Here is a 22294-nt window from a genome sequence, read left to right on the forward strand (position 1 = left end):
TATTCTTTTCAATATGAAATTCAATTTTATCCTGCTCAAGACTAAATAGTGATCACTTCCAATTTCAAATCCTCTGTACACTCTGGTGTCCTGCACCAGGGAGAAAACATCACTATCAACAATAACATAGTCAATGAGACTTTTCTTATTCCTAGCCTCTTCTCTCCATGTGAATTTGTGCACATTTTTATGTTGGAACATGGTGTTAGTAATAACCAGTCCATGTCCAGAGCAGAAATCCAACAGATATTTGCCATTATTATTAGCTTTGCTCTTTTCTCCAAATTTTCCCAAAATATTTTTGTATGTCTCACAATCATTTCCTACTCTACTATTTAGATCCCCAACAAGGACCAACTTTTCCTTTTTCATTGTGTCAGTTGCTTTTTCTAAAGCCTCAAAAAATTCCTCCACTTCTACCTTAGTAGAACCTTCTGTGGGACCATAGGCACAAATAAGTCTCATTGTCCAGTTCCCCATTCTCATATTTGCCCACATTACTCTACTTGAGACTGACTGCCATTCAAGAAGATTAGCCTCGTATTTTGTGTTGAATACTATGGCTACTCCTTCTTTTCCTTGATTGTCATTGCCTGAATATAACATTTTGTATTTATTGCTCAGAAAGATCTCACCAGTTTTGGTCTTTTTTGTTTCAGTCACCCCTATTATGTCGATCTGGTACTTATCTAATTCCTCAGCTAGCTCCATTTCTTTGCCATTCAGGCTTCTTAGGAAATTCCTAGGAAATGTGTTTTTATATTATGGAAAATACCAAGAATAGTGATCAGAACTTTAGCACCTTTGCTGCAAGTTGCCCGAGATTGTACTACATACTAGGACTACTTGCATTAGCTCACGCTAGTAATCGCCAATACTTTTATAGTTTACTATATTCGGCATGAAACTCTCTGATTCCAATCTTTGAGTTTCTTATTCGGTTTTAGAACCATGTGGGATTTAATATCCCCTTAATTTAGATAATGTTTATATCGCCGAAATGAAGCCTACTGGCTCTTTATATTTAAGTATAATGAATACAAAACTTAAAAAGCTCCATGCCAGCTCAATCGTCGCCCAGAAAAACAAGGATTGTGTTGCTTGTTTGGGTGAAGGGCAAGCTTCGAAAAATAAGTTACAGTCCCCTAAACAACATTCTCTCAAGGTATGTTCCCTAAACATAGAAGGACTATCTAAATCCAAAGCTATCGGCAAAATAGCCAAAGACAAAGCAGTTGACGTCTTAGCTCTCCAGGAAACCCACGTGCCTGACACAGCCCTCAATAGACTAAAGATCCCAGGCCTAATTCTCGTGTCTTATAACTGCCATCCCAAGCATGGCCTGGCAACCTACATCCGGCCTGACCTCAAGGACATAACCCTATGTGTACCTGATGCAGAATACTCCATCGGTATTAAAGTTGAAAATACCACCATCTACAATGTCTACAAACCACCATTGCAATCCTGACCTGATCAGATGTACCGGCCACCACTTCACCCTACTATCTATGTTGGTGACTTCAACTCTCATCACACCATGTGGGGCTATTCCTCTAACAACCAGGACAGTAATAATCTAGTTAACTGGATGGATACATATAACCTGTATTTGATTTACGATGCCAAGCAGGAAGGCACTCTCCACTCAGCCAGGTGGAACAAAACCTACACCCCAGATCTGTGCATAGTCTCTAAAGGCTCTGAAGACCACCCTCTGCCAACAACCAGAACCATCCTCAACAGATTCCCTAATAGTCAGCATAGTCCTACACTAATAGAGACAGGCACATCAATCCCAGTCATCAGCTGAACACCAATCACTAGATGGAACCTTTGCAGGTCTAACTGGAATGCATTTCAGAAACAAATCGAGCAAATCATTAGAGCAATTCCACCCACTCCTAACTGCTATCCAAGATTCGTTAAACTAATCAAAACTGCAGCCAAAGCCTCTATTCCTAGAGGCTACAGAAAACAATAGATCTCATGCTGAAATAGAGAAACTGAGGAACTTTTAGCCAAATATGAAAAAACTGAAGACCCAAATGATGCTGAGAGCTCGTAGCAATGCTGGATAAAAACAGACAGGAAAGATGGATCTCAACCATCCATGAACTCGATTTCACCACATCTAGCCGGAAAAGCTGGTCACTTCTGAGAAAATTAGGTGGAGCAGAACCAACAACACACAAAACAACAGAGATAACTCCTGATCAAATGGCTAATTATTTATTGAAAACCTCCAAGTTACATCCCAGCTCTATCAGGAAAATTACTGTGCAATCTTCCATCAGACAAATCCTGAAGACGGGCCCCGAGCTTCCTGAACTTGTACACCCAGTATCTCTGGAAGATACAGGTAGCCTTAAAACTCAAGAATAGCAAGGCTGCAGGAGTGGATGGTATCCTCCCTCAGTTTCTAAAACATCTCGGTCAACAAGGCCAAACATGGTTGGCCACCAGTCATTATAATTTCTCAAAAATTATAATGACTGGTAAACTACCAAATTTGTGGCAGGAAGCCAAAATAATTGCCATGCCCAAACCAGGGAAAGATCCAAATGATGTGAAAAATCTATGACCTATCTACTTGCTTTGCTCCACCTTTAAGCTCTTTGAAAGAATTCTCCTTAAAAGAATTTCACCACTCATCGAAAGAGCACTCCCGATTGAACAAGCTGGCTTCAGGCCAGGAAGAAGTTGCTGTGAACAGGTCCTGGCCCTGACAACACAGATTGAAGCAGGCTTCCAAAAGAAACTTAAATCTGGAGCCACTTTCATTGACCTAACATCAGCTTATGATGTTAGGTCAGGTGTTGTCCTTTATGAGGAGCCCCTGAACCAAAAAAGTCTGGTTCAGGGGCTCCTCATGAAGATAGGAAATATTATAAGGTGCAAAAAATCTTTCCGGCTTTTTGAATCCATTCTCTCCAAAAGAAAGATCTGGGTCCATATTGGCAGAAAAAAGAACAGGCCCAGATTCCTTCACAACGGCCTCCCTCAGGGCTCTGTGTTACCCCCTTTACTTTTTAACATCTATGCATACGACTTACCATATACCGGTTCAAGCAAGTATATGTATGCTGATGACCTAGCTATCCTACATCAATCTACCTCCTTTGCCAACCTGGAATCCACCTTAAACACAGACCTGAAACATCCCGGAAGAGGACTTCGAGCAGTGGTACTTGATGCCAAATCCAACAAAAACTGTGTCCACAGTATTTCACCTGAACAATGCAGAGGCAAATCGACACCTCAACCTTCCTTTCTGTGGAAAAACGGTAGAACACAAGCCTCACCCGAAATACCTTGGAGTGAGCCTGGACAGAAGCCTAACCTATAAAAGGCACATCACCAGCCTGTCCAACAAAATTAAAACGAGAAACAATATCATTTCAAGGCTTGCTGGAACAACCTGGGGTTGTGGTGCAGAAGTCTTAAGGTCGTCTGCACTAGCCCTCGCATTCTCTGCAGCAGAATATTGTGCCCCTGTCTGGGAAAGAAGTGCACACACTAACATTATAGACACCCAGCTAAACTCTACCATGTGCACAATTAGTGGGACAGTGAGAAGCACCCCTCTCTCCTGGCTGCCTGTCCTATCTAACATTGCTCCACCAAACATATGGAGAAGACAAGCCTCGATTAAAGAATTTAGTAAAGCAATGAGCAACCCACTCCTGCCCCTGCACCAGACTCATAAATCCACCTAGTCTTCGCCCAAAATCTACAAAGTCTTTCTGGTCCATAGACGAACTCTCTTCAGCTGCCCTGTCATCAACACCTCACATGTGGAGAGGATACTGGTTCAACAATCTCCCAATAAACGGCTTCCTAGTAGAAGATCCCTATGCTCTGCAGCCTGGTTTTGCTCTTCCCAGGAAGATTTGGTCATCAATCAACAGGATCAAAACTAACCAGGGCAGATGTGGCTACCTACTACATAAATGGGGGCTGTTAGACCACCCTTATTGTGATTGTTCTCCCGTGGCTCAGACGATTACTCATATTGTGAACGACTGCCCAAGGTGCAAATTTCACGGTGGTGGTCTACAGGACATCCACAAGGTGACAGATGAGGCCTTGGATTGGCTTTCCAGACTGGACATTACCTGTAGCTGTTCTGTAATCCTTTTGCCATAAGAATAAATAAATTACTTTAAACAGCACTGATGTGAGAGCAATAGGTTCATAGTTTAATAGTAGATACTTTAATTCTCTCTCTCTCTCGAATCAGCTGTACATGGGCTTGCTTCTGTACTGTGGGATGGATTTCAACTGAACTAATTCCTGTGCTTCATCATCTCTACACTATATTATATTTAACACAATTGGTGGGATAATATCAAGACCAGAAGCCTTTTTAGTATCCAGATCATTCAAGATTCTTCTGATAAGTTATAGCAGAAAGCTACCAGAGGCGAGTGACTATGTTCCAGGTAAAGGTGAAGATGATTTACTCAGTCATCTATGCAGGAGCCAGATAAGAAGATGATGCCAGTAGGCTAGCCCTATCCCCAGGTGATGTTGCAATGCTACCATTTTGGTGAGAGAGAGAGAGAGGTGAGAGCACAGATGAACGGAAATTACTCAACAGCTTTTGCTAGGGACCAGAAGTCATGACAGCCAATGGAAAAGGAAGTCAGTTCTCTATTTGTAAGGTAGAGAACTCAGAACTCCAATGCAATGCTTCCTTTGTAGCCCTTCTACGGAACTGAACTGGAGGGTCGGGGTGAGGTCAAGGGCATGCATCCCACAACAGTCCAGGACCTCATTACATGCCTAATGGTCTAAAATTCCCATTGATTGCTGTCATATGCTTGTCGAATCCATGTCCCACAGGACTGCTTCAGTCTTTGCAGCTAAATTAGGTCCTACATCTTATTAAGGTGGCACCTGTTTGTTCCTCACACTGTGAGTATGGTGTCTGTTGACTTCTTTCCAAGCAGTGAATATACTCTAGATAATGAACATCAAAATGTCGGGAAATCATCATCAAATTCCTGATATGTATCCTCAAGGGGTGTACAGGATATGATAGTACTACATGAAAAACTTACATCATCACTAACTTCCTATCTACAATTTTCCTCCAAATCAATCTGTTACCGTCAAGACTCAAACATTATCAGATCTTTCATTTCAATCTTCTAAGGCAGTAAGGGTTGCGGTAATTTGTCATGAATATTGGTGAATGGAAGAGATTTTGTTCCTTCTATGATGTATTCTCAGTTTTTTTTTTTTTTGAGGGGGGGGGTTTGTTTTCTATTTTAACTACAGTAGCACTATGTCTATTTGAGTCTGTCATCATGATGCTGAAGTAAAGACAAAAAAAAAATAGATATTCAAACCAAGATATTCTTTTTCTTCCTCTAGCTCCTTTGTGATCGATTCTTCCTACCAAAATAGTTTGTAGAAGTTGGTATTTGCCATTTCTCATGATGTGGCCAAGATATGTTTTTCGTTTCTTGATTATTTGTATGAGATCTTTGGCTTTGCCAATGGATTTTAAGACATCTTCATTGGTAATTTTTTCTGTCCATGATCTTTTAGCATTCTTCTATATAGCCACATCTCAAAGGCTTCAATTTTCTTAATGGGTGTCATGTTCAGTGTCCATGTTTCAACTCTATAGAGCAGAATGGACCAGATGTAGCACTTCAGTATTCCATACCTGACATCTATGTTTAGAACTTTATTGCAGAATCATGTTCTCGTTTTCATAAAGGACTGCCACGCAACCTTAATCCTTGCCTTTATATCTATTTCAGGATCGCACCTTTCATTAAGCAGGCAACCAAGATATTTATACCTTAACACTTGATATTTTTCCTATTGAGTGTCAATTTCATTGATGAAGTTGGATGTTTGCTGATGACCATGTATTTCGTCTTGTTGATGTTTATATTTATTCCCATTCTTTGGCTTTCTATGTATACTCTGTCAATGAGTTTTTGGAGATCTGTGATGTTATCTGTAATTAGCATGGTGTCATCTGCATATCGTAGGTTATTATAACAATCTTTCCATTTATTGTGATTCCTTCTTTAAAAAGACATTGGACATTCCTCCAATGCCTTTTTAAAGATTCCTCCGAGTATATGTTGAACAAGAGAGGTGAGAGCACACATCCCTGTCTCACTCCTCTTTTGATGTTAATATCACTGATGGTAATGTTGTCTAATTGAATGGTAGCTGATTGATTTCAATACAGATTTCTTATTAGTCTTATGTCTTTTTTTCACCTAGCCTTATTTGTTGAAGGACTTCTATTAAGTCCTTCAACAAATAAGGTTAGTGTGTCTGACTTTGTCGAACACTTTTTTGAAATCTATGAAACACATAAAGACAGATTTCTGTTTTTCTATGCATTTTTGTATCAATATTTGGGGACAGAAAATGTCCTCTAGTACCAAAACCATTCTGAAAGCCAAACTGCGTTTCATTCAGAGTTTCTTCACTTTTTCTATAGATACGATTCTGAATTACTTTCAAAAAATATTTTTAATGTTTGGCTCATTAGACTAATAAGTCAGAAGTCACCACAGGAATTCACTTTGGTTTTTTTTTGGGATAGTGATAAATGTGGATTTGAGCCGATCTGGTGGAAGTTCGCCACTTTCATATATTTTATTCGATAGTTTTTCAAGAAGTTTGATGTTATCTGGTTCTATTAATTTTAAAAATTCTGTTTGCACACCATCTGGTCCATTGGCTTTTCCTGTTTTACCTGATCTTATAGCATTCTCTATTTCACGCTTCAGAATTGCTGGTCCTTGAATGTTATCTTTTATATTTATAGGCTTCTGTCTAGTATCATTGAATAGTTCTGTTACATATTTTATCCAAATCTGTGTTTTATTCTCTTCTTCTAGAACTATTTTTACACTGTTTGCTTTTTTGTTTTCTGAGTTTTCTGGAAATTTCATTGATTTTCTTATAAAGATTGAAACAGTCATGTTTCTTCTGAAGCAGTTCAATCTCGGTAAATAAATTTTTTTCATCCAATTTTCCTTTGCTTCTTTTATCTTTTTCTTGATGATGTTATGTGTTTCTGTATGTTTGACTAGGTGTTTGTTTTTGTACATTCTGCAAGTATCAATAAGAGAAAGAATCTCATTTGTCATCCATTCCTTTTGTTTTACATTAATCACATAACCCACTTCTTCAATACTTGTTGTATTGAAGAAGAAGATTACGATAGCATTCTTTAAGCTATTCCACTCTTTCATTTAATTCTATGATAATCTGTTGTAATTGCAGGTTAAGCTGTCTTGGCTCTTTTATTTATCTTTGGGTCTTTTAGTTTTTCAACATCAATTTTCTTTTTCTTCTTATGTGATTTTTTGCTGATTTTAATCTAAGACGTATTTCTGCAACTATGAGATTGTGGTTTGATGAGATATCTGCTTCAGGATAAGTCTTTGCACTACTTATACTACTGTAGAATTTTTATTTATCAGTATGTAGTCAATTTTGATTTCTGACAATGTTATGTCAGTTATCCTTTCTTTTAAGCTTACACGGTGATCTGAATGCATTTTTGAAAATTATGGAGACAACTACTGGTGTCTGAATAAAAACTTTAGTTTAATATAACTAAAATCTACATTTCGACCTTTATGTCAAGGTCATCTTCTGGAGCATAAAACTATACACAGGAAACAAGCTACACTAAAATCAAACTGATTTGTTAAAGACACTGACCAACCGCTACAACAATTGTTGGCCTGACCTCTGGTGGAAAAAAAATAAAAATAATACATCAACGCTAGTCCTTTTTTTTTTTTTATCAGAGGTCAGGCCAACAATTGTTGTAGCGGTTGGTCAGTATCTTTAACAAACCAGTTTGTCTGTAGTGTAGCTTGTTTCCTGTGTATAGTTTTATGCTCCAGAAGATGACCTTGACATAAAGGTCGAAACGTCGAATGTAGATTTTAGTTATATTAAACTAAAGTTTTTATTCAAGCACGGTAGTTGTCTCCATAATTTTCAAAAATAAATTATGTCAGTTTTCTTGAGGCTATTTCCAAGTGTTCCAAGTGTCTTCCGGGTGGAAGTTTAAAACAGGTGTTTGCTATAGTTACATCTTCTTCCTGGCAGAACTGGTCAAGGCGATCTCCTCATTCATTTCTGGTACCTAAGCCATGTTCTCCAACAATTTCTCCATCATCCCCTCTGCCCACTTTTGCACTGAAGTCACCCATCATTAGGTTTATCTCGTGTTTCTTTGTTAGGTTTTTAATCTCTTTTAAGTGTTCATAAAACTCTTCAACTACTTCTTCACTTTTGTCAGTTGTGAGTGCATAAGCTTGGATGATACTGGGTTGTTGCAAATGGAATGGCCGTTGAATGACAGGTTTCTACTGGTTGCTGAAGAAAGCAAGCGCTGAGGTATATGCAAATTTTTTATGTCATGTGACAGCGTCACATGGGTGATGCAATTGTAGTATTTGCTTCGTTCAACGAGCATTAAACATTGAATACTACCAACATCAAGCCAATCATGGAACCCAGTCAATTAAGGTTACTGCAGCGGCTGCAGTAAAAAACATCAATAAAGCATTCGGTGGAGGAACAACTAATGAGAGATCGACTCGGCGTTGGTTCGCAAAATTTTGCTTGGGAGATTTGAGGCTACAAAACGAACCCCGTGGCTATCGTCCTTCCTCCATTGATTCGAATGAATTAAAGGATTTAATCGAATCAGATCCACGACAAACTGTACGAGAGATCGCCCAGACACTAAATGTACACTTGTCAACTGTTTCACGGCATTTGGCAATAATAGGAAAAGTAAGGAAGCTCGACAAGTGGGTGCCTCACGAACTCACTGATGAAAACAAAGCACGGCATTTGGAAGTGTGCTCTTCTCTCTTAAGAAGTAAAGAAGAAAGGTTCCTGCAACGAATTGTGACTGTGGATGAGGTGGATATTCTACGACAATCGTACACGTTCGTTGCAGTAGTTGGGAGTGAAAGGCGCTCCAGGAAGGACTCCAAAGGCACCTCTGCATCCAATGAAGATGTTTACTGTATGGTGGTCTTCCGCTTGTGTTATTCACTACTCATTCCTTCCACGAGGTGAAAGGATAAATGCAGTTCGATATTGTACAGATATGCGGCAAATGCACGACAAATTGTGCCTTAAGCAACCAGCACTTGTGAATAGACATGGAGTCCTACTGCTTCAGGATAACACCCGACCACATACGCCAGTGTCAACCATACAGCAAATCAACAATTTGGGATACGAAATTGTGCCTCATCCTCCATACTCTCCTGACATTTCCCCAACAGATTACAAATTTTTCTGGCACTTGAGCCATTTTTTGTCCAAGAAATACTTTGCCAACGACGCATCAATTCATTGGGCAGTGGAGGACTTCATCACTTCCAGACACACTGATTTTTATGTGGTATAAATGACCTTGCCACACGTTGGCAACAATGCACTGATGCTGCTGGAGATTATTTTGATTAAATAGATATTCTTCTTCTTTTTCAATCGTCCTTAAAATCTGCCATTTCGTTTGCAACAACCCAATATTTATATTAGCAGGGTTTCCCTTAAGTTGTAACAGCATTCTCCTTTCAGAAAATGGGATCCACTCTATTATAAAAAGTTAGTAAATTACTAAGGCATGACTAACCTTTCGCAAAGCCATGTTGACCCTGATACAGTATCATATTTTTATCTACCCATTCTTGATTATGATTATGAACCTAATTATGAACAAATACTGATTGGTTCATAATTTGCTACTGTAGTCTTAGAACCTACCTTATGCAAAGGAACGATATTGCCCTCCTTTCATTCCCTTGGAACTTTACCGGAGCTGAGACTTGAACAGCTTAGTCAAAGGCATTGCTAGTTTCCTTGCACATTCTTCTTGCAAAACCCTAGCTGATATTCCATCTAATCTCACAGCTGTATTTACACTAAGATTCTGCAATATCCTAAGAACCTCCAATTTTTCCACCTCTGTTCCCACATTAGTGTCTGTCACACAGGTTAAAGTAACTTCACTAGGAATATATGTTGCAAAGTGGTCACTCAGTAACTCAACTATTTTAACTGATTCTGTCTTCTCATGCCCATCATCACTCATTAACGTTAATCTTCCATAGTCATTCTTCCTCTTACTTGCCACATAACGAAAGAACTCTTTGGGATTTCCTTTGGCCTGCTCGGCTAAATTCTTTTCTCATAAATCTGCTTTTACCTTCCTTGCCATTCTGGTCACCTTTCTCTTTATATACCCTCCACAGCATTTTCTTCTTTTGCAGCTCGTGCTTAATGAAATTACTCATCCATCTAACTCCCACCCAATTAACTCTCCTTATCCTAGGTATACAATTTAATGCTGTTTCCTCTAGATGACCCTTAACTATATCCCATGCACTACTAACATCCTTACCCTACAAGTGTTTTATGCCATGGTATAGATTTAAGCTTTTTCCTAAGCATGTCATAATTACCTGCCTTGTAGTTACACAAATGCCCCTTCTTGGTAGAATATTCCTCATGTTTTACAATCTCCCAAGTCAAGACCGCATGGTCACTTTTACCAATTGCAGGCAATGTTCTCACCTTGGTTATGGATAACACTTATGATCCAATGACCAGGTCCAATACTCTCCCACCCCTAGTTACCCCCATCACATGCTGCCTTAAGTAATTATCTCTCAGTAGGTGTATAAATTCTATTTCCTTTCTGCCATTAGATCTTTCTTCCTTCCAGTCTATATCTCCACTTGAAGTCCCCCCATAATAATCACTCGACCCGTACTCACTGTACTAATTTGGCAATGCATGTCTTCCAGATCATCTGTGGAACTCCTTGGCCTATGGTAACAACCAACTGTATATTTTGTTTTACTGGCCTTAATCTCACATCAGACTGTTTCAAATGAACAGTCACCCTCCTGCTCTTTTTTTTGGCTGCAATTCATCCGCTATCAGCAGTAGCCCTTCCCCATCCTATTTTCTCTGAAAATACTAAACCCTTCACATTCTATCCCTGTAACTACATCAACTGCTGTTAGCAAAGTCTCACTACATCTATAACTTTCTGGCAAGGTTGCACTAACCAATGCCAAAAACTCCTCCCTCTTGTTCCTGATGGCAACATCCCTTTATTCCCCCACCCACCTTTTCTTTTTGAATTGACTACCCTATTCAATATTTTTGCTTGAGAGAGAGAGAGAATAGATTCCTCACTTGGTCATTCTCACACTCACTCGCTTCATGGGTGTCTTCACACAAACTCGCTTGCTTCCACTCTATTTGCTTAAGTATCCCTGAATTTTCATGTCAGCATGCTCGGTGAAACCATTCTCCATACACCAAAACCATTCAGGTGCAGCCCATCCACATTGTACAAATCCTTCTTTCCATCAAACAGAGAACACAAATCAACAAATTCTATATCATTCCTTTTACACAATCTACGTATAGACTCATTGGCTATCAATATCCTCCTCCTCAGTTCACCTCTATCATAACGTGGTAAGACTTACAATCTTCACCTTCTCGCTCTTCAGTTTTGCCTCTTCTAACAACTCCTTTACATATCAACATAGTATCTGTGGGCAGTACTACAATATCAGTTGAAATGCTTCAATTTTTTTAGCTCTCATTAGAAGTATCAACATAAAATGCATTTCCATTAACTCTTAAATTTCAATTTAGGAGTTAATTTTCTACCTAGTCAGGCATGTGTTGCATCCTGTGCATCAATTATTAACTTACATTGTTAAGAACTTGTAGAGCCACAGGAATGCTGCCATTACACAAGATAACCATATTCAAGTTAACAGCTATTTAAGCTCATGCTGGTGTGGTGAGTTATAATTTGATGTTGAAAATGATGTCTGAGATCAGTGATGAAACATTTAAAATATTTCAGAAACTAAAAGAAAAACAATTTTTTTTTTCCAAGTACAAATGCCACTCTGTATACTTCAAAAATTAGTGAAACTTAATATGAATAGGGTTGAAGTAACCATTTAAAATAGAACATACTCCAAAATAAACTGAAAACCACATAATTCTATTCAGTTGACAGGAGATAATGAAATCTACTTTGAGTTAAAAAGGTTTGCCAAATTATAATGTATTGAATTAAGTGGGATATATTGTACTTACTCTAGCATACTGCATACAATAAAATCTATTGTATTTAAAAAATAAAGAAATTGGACATATAGGCAAACTGTGTAATAAAAAGTGAAAGTTTTATTTCAGATATAAAATATCTGAAATAAAACTTTCACTTTTTATTACATATTATATTTTAAAAAGTGAAAGTTTTATTTTAAAAAGTGAAAGTTTTATTTTAAAAAGTGAAAGTTTTATAATAAAAAGTGAAACTTTCACTTTTTATTATATAATAAAAAGTGAAAGTTTTATTTCAGATATAAAATATCTGAAATAAAACTTTCACTTTTTATTTCAGATATTTCTGAAATAAAATGAAACAAATAGTGTAGCAAATTCTTAGCAAGTTACCAAAATTTTAATGTGCATTATTTTTCATTAATTTGAGATATGTCAGTATAGAGAAGCAGTTAATTATTATATTTTTTAAACACAAACAACGTCTCTCTTATTATATACGTGTGTGTGTGTATTTTTATTTGCTTGTTATTCAAAATGAAAAATTGAAACGTGTAAACACAGTTTGATTAAAAGTTTTATTTCCTAGTAATAATTAATATCTTCCTTTACTGCATGCACTTTTACCAGAAGCACTGAATATCCAAAGAAATGCAGTTCATGATTAACTTTTAATATGCATATTAAAATTTTTAATATACAGTGTTAAAAAACATCCTTTTTTTTTTTTTTTTTTTTTTTTTTAATATACAAGTTTCAGAAACTTAAACTCCATTCTTCACACTTCCCTCTTGAATTGTGCCAGTGATGTTTTGTCTCCAGGGATGATACAATGCAGGATTTGTAACATCAGCAAAATGGAACATGTTAGAAACACGGAACTAAGAAAGAGATCAGGCATAAAACTGCAGTATATGAAAACAAGATGAGATGGGCAGGTCACATAGCCAGACTCAGGGATAACAGATGGACATATAGAATACTCAATTGGCAACCAAGAATAAAGAGAAAACCAGGAAGACCACCTACAAGATGGGAAGATACACTAATGAAATCTATGGGTATAACATGGAAGAGAGGGACTCAAGATCGAGATCGTTGGAGGCATCTTTGTGACCTGCACTCATGGAGACATCCTGAGTGAAATACAGGTCCATCAAGGTAGTGTGTGTGTGTGTGTGTTAAAAAATAATTAACTGCTTCTCTATACTGACATATTTAAAAATTAATATTTTTTTTAGCATCACATCCTTCTAGTAGAAGGATATATGATGCGAAAAACATGCTAATGATGTAGACGACATTTTTGAAAGATAGGTGTATATAAGCATCATGTTCAAATTCAATTAAAATAGCATGAGAATTACAGCTTAACAACTACAAATATGCTGAAAAATTTATTCCCAGCAATCATTGCAGACCTTACTTAAATTCAAAAATTGCAGTCTGAATGATTGAAAGTAGTAATCTGGAAAAAGGAATCTTACTGCAATCTGTTTTAATCAGATAACAGAATGTGAATCTGATAGCAACCAGATGAATACTGAGTAGGACCTGCATGGCCCCAGCTGCAAAACATGGTAGTAGTAGTGGAAGTATGATGGCGTAAAGTTATTTTGTAGTGTGTGGAATTGGTTACTGGTTTTGATCCTATCATTAATTGCCTGGTGTGAGACCACCGTTCCGTTTGAAAAAGTTCCATGTTTGGTCTCTACAGCAGAGTTTCCAGACTATGTAAAAATAAATTAAAAATACAAAAAATATACAAAATTGATAAAAAAAAAAAAAATCCTTAGCCCACTCACAGTACAAAATGCACTATAGGTTTGCTAATAATCTTTTGTGAGTGGGAACAACATAACAATCAAGAAGTGAATCATTTATTTTCTAGATAATATTGCACTTATGGAATTTCATGATAAAGAGTTATATCTGTCTTGTTAAGCAAAAGTCTACTATGCTTGGGGATAAAAACACATCTCTAATGAATTAGTCAGCTCAGATCACCAAATACTTGTAAACAAAATGTGAGCAATCATCTCTGGAGGCAAAACATCACTGGCACAACTCAAAAGGGAAGTGTGAAGAATGGAGTTTAAGTTTCTGAAACTTGTATATTAAAAAAAAAGGGATGTTTTTTAACACTGTATATTAAAAATTTTAATATGCATGCGTTTGCACACCACGGCACTTGGCCACACGAAGGAAGACTTGGTTTCGAGTCTAGTTGGCGACTAGAGGAAATTTTTCTAAGCCTTTTTTCGACTGGTTCCCGAGTTAGTCGATCTCTGGCACAGGCAAGCGGGTTTTTCCTCCCGGAAACTCAGATTTTTCATCCCGTAAACTCAAGAAAATCGACCGTAGAACCCACATTATTTTCAGACATTAAATATATTGTGTTAGGGTTAGGGACCATGAGATGGCGGCACATTTGAGCCATCTCTCTTCACTGTGTACCGCTTAATTAGTGATAGCCTTGGGCCATCTATCTCTGATTGGTACCAGTGGAGACTGAACTGCCTACTCAGTCTCCAAAAGTTAGATAGGGCTAAATGGCCTTGCCTACTCCCGTATACAGGAATAAAAAGGCGTTAGCTGATTGTTTTTTTTTTATATATTAAAAATTAATCATGAACTGCATTTCTTTGGATATTCAATGCTTCTGGTAAAAGTGCATACAGTAAAGGAAGATGTTAATTCTTACAAGGAAATAAAACTTTTAAGCAAACTGTGCTCACATGTTTAAATTTTTCATACCTTTTGAATAATAAGTAATAAGTAAATAAAATATCATGAGGGATGTGTTCAATGATAAAATCCTACCCATTATTTGTTAAATTCTTAAAAAAAACACAGCAATACAAATAACTTATATCATTTATTATTAAAATATATAGGTGAACCTTATTTACCTCATCATAGGTGTAATCTCTATCAGTACCAGCCCAAGTTCCAGATGTCACAATCATTGGCTTGATTTCATTTTCATCTTCTGAAAAATGAGAACATAGTCATTAACTTTTTGATATCTAAGATGTATGATACAATGTAAACTGGAAAGTTCTTGGGTAATAGGCCAACATGCCTTAATCAGAGAAAATAAAACAAAACTTAGGAAACTTATGTATAAAAGTAACTAATCAAATGACATGGTTACACTTGGGGAGAACGCAGCATGTAAAGAATATGCAGGCTGCAAAATGCATCGGAAGTTACTTAGAATTAGAAATGGAAGAAATAGCAAAAGAAATTCAAATATAAAGATGACATAAATACAGAAGAAAAAAGGATATTTTTGTTCATACCTGCAGGCAAAACCTACAGAACAAATCTTAACCATTTGTGCTCATTCGGCACCATAGGGATGGCATCCTGAAGCATCCTCTAAGATTGCATGTCTATGACCAATGGCATGCCCTATAGATGGATGGCAATCTCTAGGATGACAATGGAGAATGGCAGCTTAGCTCAGGTTGCTACTGCACTATGCATTCCCATCAGTTCAGCCACTGTTTCACCATCAGAGAAGGAAAAAGTCTTTTTTTAATGTTTTCCTTTGTATCAGATGAATAAAGCATTCCCTCTTGAATAGTTCACCAATAAACCAGAAATAGAAATATTTCATTTAAAAATTGCCTAACCCTTTGTTAATTCTAGAATTTATATTCTAAATATGCATATTTCTTTTTGTTGTCTTTTGTGTCTGTATATTTTAGGGTGCAGAAACACAAAATGCATAACTAAACGTTTTTTGTTTTTTTTTTTGTAAAAAATAAAAATAAACTTTTATTTTTCAGCTCAAAGATAAATACAGCAATCTAATTTTGTTTCAATTTTTTTTAATGTGGAACGTCTCAAAATATTTCCCACAATACATGACTGGATTTCCAGGACAAGATTTGCAGTAGGTGGTTTTTCTGTCTAATTTCAATCACCACACACTCTACAGTCATGATTTCCAGCTTTGAATAAAGTGCATGAAACTGTCCATCCATTCTACTTTTCTCTAATATGCTATCCAAATAAATGGTTTTTTTTTTTTTTTTTTTTTTTTTTTTTTTTAATATTCTTGATCAAATATTTTTGTCTGGAAAAGTCAGTCTGTACAAATGATAGGCTTTGGTGACTGACACATCCAGCAACCAAAAAAATAATTTTCTGAACCACTTTGATGTTTTCTGCTCAAAACCATAAGAGGTTACATAGTGGTTAGTGATATCCACTCCTCCCGTATGTGTTATATTTACAAACAGCAACTGGTTTTTCAACTTCACAGTCAATCCATTTCCCATCAAATTTGTTTCTTTGAGTAACTGTCTGTGGAAAGATAAAACATTAGTTTGCACACTTAGCACTTACACATAGTAAGTGCTAAGTGTGCAAACTAATGTTTTATCTTTCCAAGCTATTGCTGACATTTTACTAGTGTTTATGGAAATTATTTCAACTTTCTTCATTTTCTTCACATATTTTGGTTTCATCTGTTCTGGAAGCCCTGTCATGACAGTTCCAGTTAAATGAATACCGAGGTTACATAGTTAGAATACCAACTGCAGCATGGTTTAGCACCTGTCTGTAAAAATGAGCGCTACTGTTCCTCCTCTGGGAAAATTAAAATATTTGGTCACTAGGTGCACAACAATCCTTCTTGTGAAAGGAAAATCGAGTCTTACCAGGTTGGTTAGTTTGTGCACTGAAGTATGGTTTCAATGCATAAGTACCCATTTCTTGAGTGAACAAACACTTTCATTCCCCACTTAGTCGGTTTGTCCTTGTTATATGCTTTAAATGAAACGCATCCCTACAGTGCTTTCACCCAGTGACATCTGCTTATTAGGAATATAAAATTTTTGAAACAGCTCTTCTAAATAATATATTAATTTTTTTATTCTCCTAGTGTTGCTTGAAACTGAATTAACTGGTTTATCAACATGAAGGTTAAAAAAAAATTGAAACCTCTCTCTATTGAATCATCATCATGTAGCTTCCTCAGTAAGAGGGTGCAGCACCATGTCCTTCCAGTTCTCTCTCTGTTGGTGGCTTTCCTTTTTGTTTCTGCATAGCCATGTGATCCTGTCCATGATCTCATATCTTCAAACTATATCCTTCATTTTTAACACTTGATCCTTTTCCCATAATTTTTCCTTCTAAAACTGTTAGTATCCTCTGTCCTGCTGAGCCTCTCAGCACATGTCCTGCCAATTTCATCAAGCGGATAAGGGATCCCTTATCCGCTCCACCAAAGACCAACCACCTCCCCTAGACCTACCTGGTGTATACCAGGTCCCTTACAGCTGTAAACTGTCCTACTTTGGCCAAACAGGCAGGACAGCAAATATTAGAATCTCAGAACACAAGGATTACATCCGATTTCACCAGTACAGCCACTCTGGGCTTGCAGACCACGCTCTGGATACTCGCCACAGAATAAGATGGAAGAAAGCCACAGTAATACACCGCAGCAAGTTCAAGTATGAAAGACTATTCATGGAATCAGCCTCGGCCCTTAGGAACATGCCAAACCTCAACAAATTTGGATGCATGAGACTGCCCCAAATTTGGGAAACTTTTATCAGAAGAACTTCAGCCCAAAGGCCAAGAACTATCAATATAGCCCGCCAGGGGGCACCATCAGGACTTTAGGAAAACGCTAGCTTCCTAGCTTCAGTCTCATTTGCTGTTATTAGTACTTGTGTGCACGTGTCTTTGTAGTAAGTTCCCAAGAAGATGGCAACATGACGTTCGCCGAAATATCGGAAAGTATATATTAAAGTTTATTTAATCTATATTTCTAGTATACGCTGTCAGTTCCTTAAATATTAGTTATCATGTTTAACCAGCGTATAAGCCTGTCAACAAGAATAAAGCTAACATAACATTTCAAAATTATCTGATTATTGTTTGCATTTGTACTTTTTCATGTTGTTGATGTGTTCTTTGTGTTTGTTCCTGGCAATTGTTTGTGTTCTGCATCAATGTATGATTTCCCACATTTTCCTTTGTTCTGCTTCTTGTAATTTCCTTTTGTCTCTTTCCCACTACTTCTATTCTGTTTCTTTCTTGCTATTTCCATTATTTTGTGAAAATGGAGATTGGGGATTGATCGTTTTTCCTTTAACTAACTATGGGGAACCCTGCACTAAAACTGTTTCCCTGGGTCCCTCGTGTTCACTATAGCAAACATTTGCTGTATAGATCCCTAGTTTAAAATATCCATTATTTCAGAATTATTTGTATTAAATTAAATATCTAGAGTCGTGACAACTCTATTCGGCTTAAATGCAGTTCTTCCTGAAGTTTTTCTCTCTTCCATAATTTTTCTTAGCCTTTTCTTGAGTATGTTTATATAAATCTTAATTGTAACTCAGTAAGGAAATGCCTGTGTGTAGTTTTATTTCCTTTTTAGATATGGGTACTATGAAAACTATTCCAGGAATCTGATTAGCAAGGCTGAATCATGCAATGCAGTTACTGTAAAACTTTTATACCTCCACATTTCTGTAAAATATCTACTTCTTTTCTACTTCCACATTCAGGTTCGTGATTTAGTAAATATCAGGAGGAATACAGTCATTACAAGCATATTTCAGTGTTGGTGATTTGGAAGAGGTAGTAGTTACTGAGATTACTAAAATGTAATTATAGTACATTTCAATAATCTGTATCCCCACAATCATGAACACCGAAATGTACTCATAATGACTGTATTCTTCTTGATATTTTCTATCAGTGTTTTGTCATCTGCTTATTTCATTCCAGGGGTTAATGTGTCTGCTCTCCATTCAAGAGGCTGCAGGTTCAAATCCCGCCGTGGGAATGGATGTTTGTGATTGTCTGTGGAAACACCAGTGGTAGCTTTGGTGTAGTTGCGGTCAGTTGGTGGATTGCGAGTGGTGGAAGCAGAGTTGTAGAGTAGATGCCTTCCCTCGATGAGTCTTTGGACTCCCTGGAGGTGACAAATAATAATAATAATTATTCCAGACACTAAAAACATTTTTTTGTCATTTTATCATCTGATTCCTTTTTCAGGTACTGTTTCCTCTATTTCTAAATTTCATTGATCTCTGGGACATCCAGTGTATTTATCGTATTTATCTTTATATTCTTTCCAAAGCCTTTCCATGAAAGGCTTTGGAAAGAAATCTTCAATATGTCCCTCATATCTAGGACTAGTTCTTTAGCTTCTTGCATCTATTAAGTAGTTCTGATTTTTCTATCCATACAGAAGTTAATCATAATCTTTCCTGCCTGATTTAGATGTTGCAGATGGATTTGTAATGTTTAGTTCTTGTTTTCAAATTTGCTTTTTCTCCAATAATATTTGTATGTTTGAGTCCATTGTTCATCTTTGAAAGTGGCTTAACTTAATCTTTTTTAAAACTTTCATATGTATTTTTCTTTTCAATATGATACTTATTTTTATTCTACTCAAAACTAAAGGAGATTCAGTTTCTACATCAAATCCCCTGTATACTCTTGTATCCTGAACACACTTGATGACACCAATCAGCAAGTAACAATCAATATGACTTTTATTTCATGTGCTCTCTCCACATGAACAGCAATCTAGCAAGTACTAGCATTACCATTAGCTTAGTTTAGCTCTATTCTCCACATTTCCCCAGACATTTCTAAATGTCTGGAAAATGTTTAGTTCACTAACAAGAATCAGTTTTTCCAATGTCCTCATGATGACTGCTGTCTAGTAATAAGAAAAATTCTTCTTTTTCATGTTTCTTCCTTAATACAGCTTTCTGTGGGACAAACATGCACAAATTAATAGCTGCTGAATTCCATATTTTGATGTTTGCTTACATCACTCTACCTGAAATTAAAGAATCAAAATATAAAGAGTAAAAAAGAGAATTGCTTAGTTATAAAATGACTGAAAAGTAATACTTTTCAATTATTAGTCTAGATTTACTTCTTCCCAAATCCACTTATTCCTTATCAAGATAAAGAATAGGTGCATGTTACAAGAAATGGGAGGAAGAGGAGGTTCAAACAAGAAATGCATAAAAAGAGCTTATTTTTTTATTTTAAAACAAGACAAGCTGAATTATTGGAGACAACGAAATCTGAACTATCATCATCATCAAATTCCTTCCATGTATACCCTCAAGGGGTGTACAGGATATGATATTACTACATGAGAAATTTACATCATTACTAACTTCCTATCTACAATTTTCCTCCAAATCAGTCTGTTACTTGTCAAGACTCCAAAATTATCAGATCTTATATTTCTATTGTCTAAGGCACTTTGTACCATATCAATCCACCTATATCATGGTCTTCCTCTGGGTCGTTTTCCTGCCAACCTGGCAGAGAACACTTGTTTTGCTAATCTTTCCTCGCCCATTCTGTTTAAGTGACCATACCACCTGAGATTAGCTCTGCTAATGTATTCCTGGATGCTGACAATGTCAAGTTCTTTCCCAATATCCTCATTTTTAATATGATATTGCCATTGATGCCATCTGTTCACGCCTATAATCTTTCTCAGGACTCTCATATCTGCTGTCTCTAGTCTTTGGTAAGTGTTTTACTTCTGACACAGCTCTCAGATCCATAAGTTAAAATTGGTTTGAACACTGTCTTGTATACAGCTAATTTAGCGTTCTGACTAATTTCTCTCATATTCCATATGAATTTATTCAGTTGACTTCCTACCCCACCGGCTTTATTGATTCTGTTGACTATTTCTATATTCAATTTACCAACTGCTTAAGCAGCTGAAATGTTTTACTTGTTCCACAGGTTTTCTGTTACCAACAAAGTTGACATTTTCAATGATTCTGCTTATTTTCATTGTCTTTGTCTTTTTATTGCTGAACTTCATACCATATCTATTACAACAGTTATTCAATTTAGTCAGCGAATCTTGCAGACCTGTAGAGGATTTATTTAGAAGTATAACATCGTCCGCATAAAGCAAAGAGCTGACATTAACATCTCCAATTTTGATATCATGTTTAACACCACTTTCCTTTATAATGTGATCCATATAGATAATGAATAACAGAGGGGATAATATACATCCTTGTCTCACACCAGATTTAACATTAAACCATCTTCCTGTACTTCCTTCAATTCTAACTGCTGACTTACAACTCAAATAAAGACTAAGTATTGCTTGATATAATGTCCCATTGATACCATATAACTGTAGGGTATTGAATAGCTTCTCTCTTGGCACCTTGTCATATGCCTTTTCCAAATCAACAAAACTTAAATACAGATCTTTGTTATATTCCCATGATTTCTCCACTATTTGTTGTAAAGTGAAGATCTGATCCTGACAGCCTCTATTTGACCTGAATACAGTTTGTTCTTCACCAAGCTTTTCTTCCACAATTCTTCTCAACCGTTTCTCAAGTATACTTGCATATATCTTACCAGGACACTCATTAGAGATATACCTCTGTAATTCTCACATTCAGTTTTATTTCCCTTTTGATATATGGGTACTATGAGAGCACTACTCCAATCATCGGGAATTCTTCCCTCTGTCCAGGCATTCTGAACTATGCAGTGCAGTCACTGTAAGCTTTTTTACCACCATATTTCAGCATTTCTGGTCGAATATCATCTACTCCTGCTGCTTTTCCACATTTCAAGCCTTTGATGGCTTTTTCTACTTCTAGTATGGATATGTATTCCTGACTGCATGCCTGGTCAGTGTTTTTTACCACTGTGCTGTCATCTCTGCTTGTTTCATTTAGCAGTTTTTCAAAGTAATTACTCCATACTTCAAGGATATCTTTTTCTCCCGTTTTCATGTCACCTTTATCATCTCTAACTCCTTTTACAGCACTCTTTCCTCCATTCCTAAGCTTTTTCAACAACCTCCAGAATATTTTGCCACCTTCTTGATATTTATTTTCTATATTCTTGCCAAAGTCGTCCCATGACTTTTGTTTAGCTAGTTTTACACTGTGTTTAGCATTCTTGCATTTGTCTGTATATTCTCTAAGAGCACAAGCTGACTTATTTGCCAGGAACTTTTGATATGCTTTCTTCTTTTCCTTCACTGCCTCTTTAACTTCCTGTGTCTACCATGGAGTTCTAATTTTTCTATCCTTGCAGAACTTCACCACATGCCTCTCTAGCTGAATCAATCAGGATTTTCTTCAAGGTTTGCCACTGAATCTCCAAGGTTTGGTTC

At 36.7% G+C, this 22294-nt stretch overlaps 1 protein-coding gene across 1 annotated transcript in view; it reads right to left on the reverse strand.

Annotated features, from left to right (window-relative positions):
- eIF2beta (eukaryotic translation initiation factor 2 subunit beta) overlaps window positions 1-22294 on the reverse strand; it is a 164654-nt gene that overhangs the window by 55063 nt on the left and 87297 nt on the right. Inside the window, exon 5 of the mRNA XM_090397454.1 lies at window positions 15039-15118. Within this exon, the coding sequence (XP_090253580.1) occupies window positions 15039-15118 (80 nt within the window). The remainder of the gene's footprint in view (window positions 1-15038; window positions 15119-22294) is intronic.

The sequence above is a fragment of the Typopeltis vanoorti genome, chromosome 9 (assembly GCF_054136105.1).
Source record: "Typopeltis vanoorti isolate ZY-2024b chromosome 9, IOZ_Tvanoo_1.0, whole genome shotgun sequence".
NCBI lineage: Eukaryota > Metazoa > Arthropoda > Arachnida > Uropygi > Thelyphonidae > Typopeltis > Typopeltis vanoorti.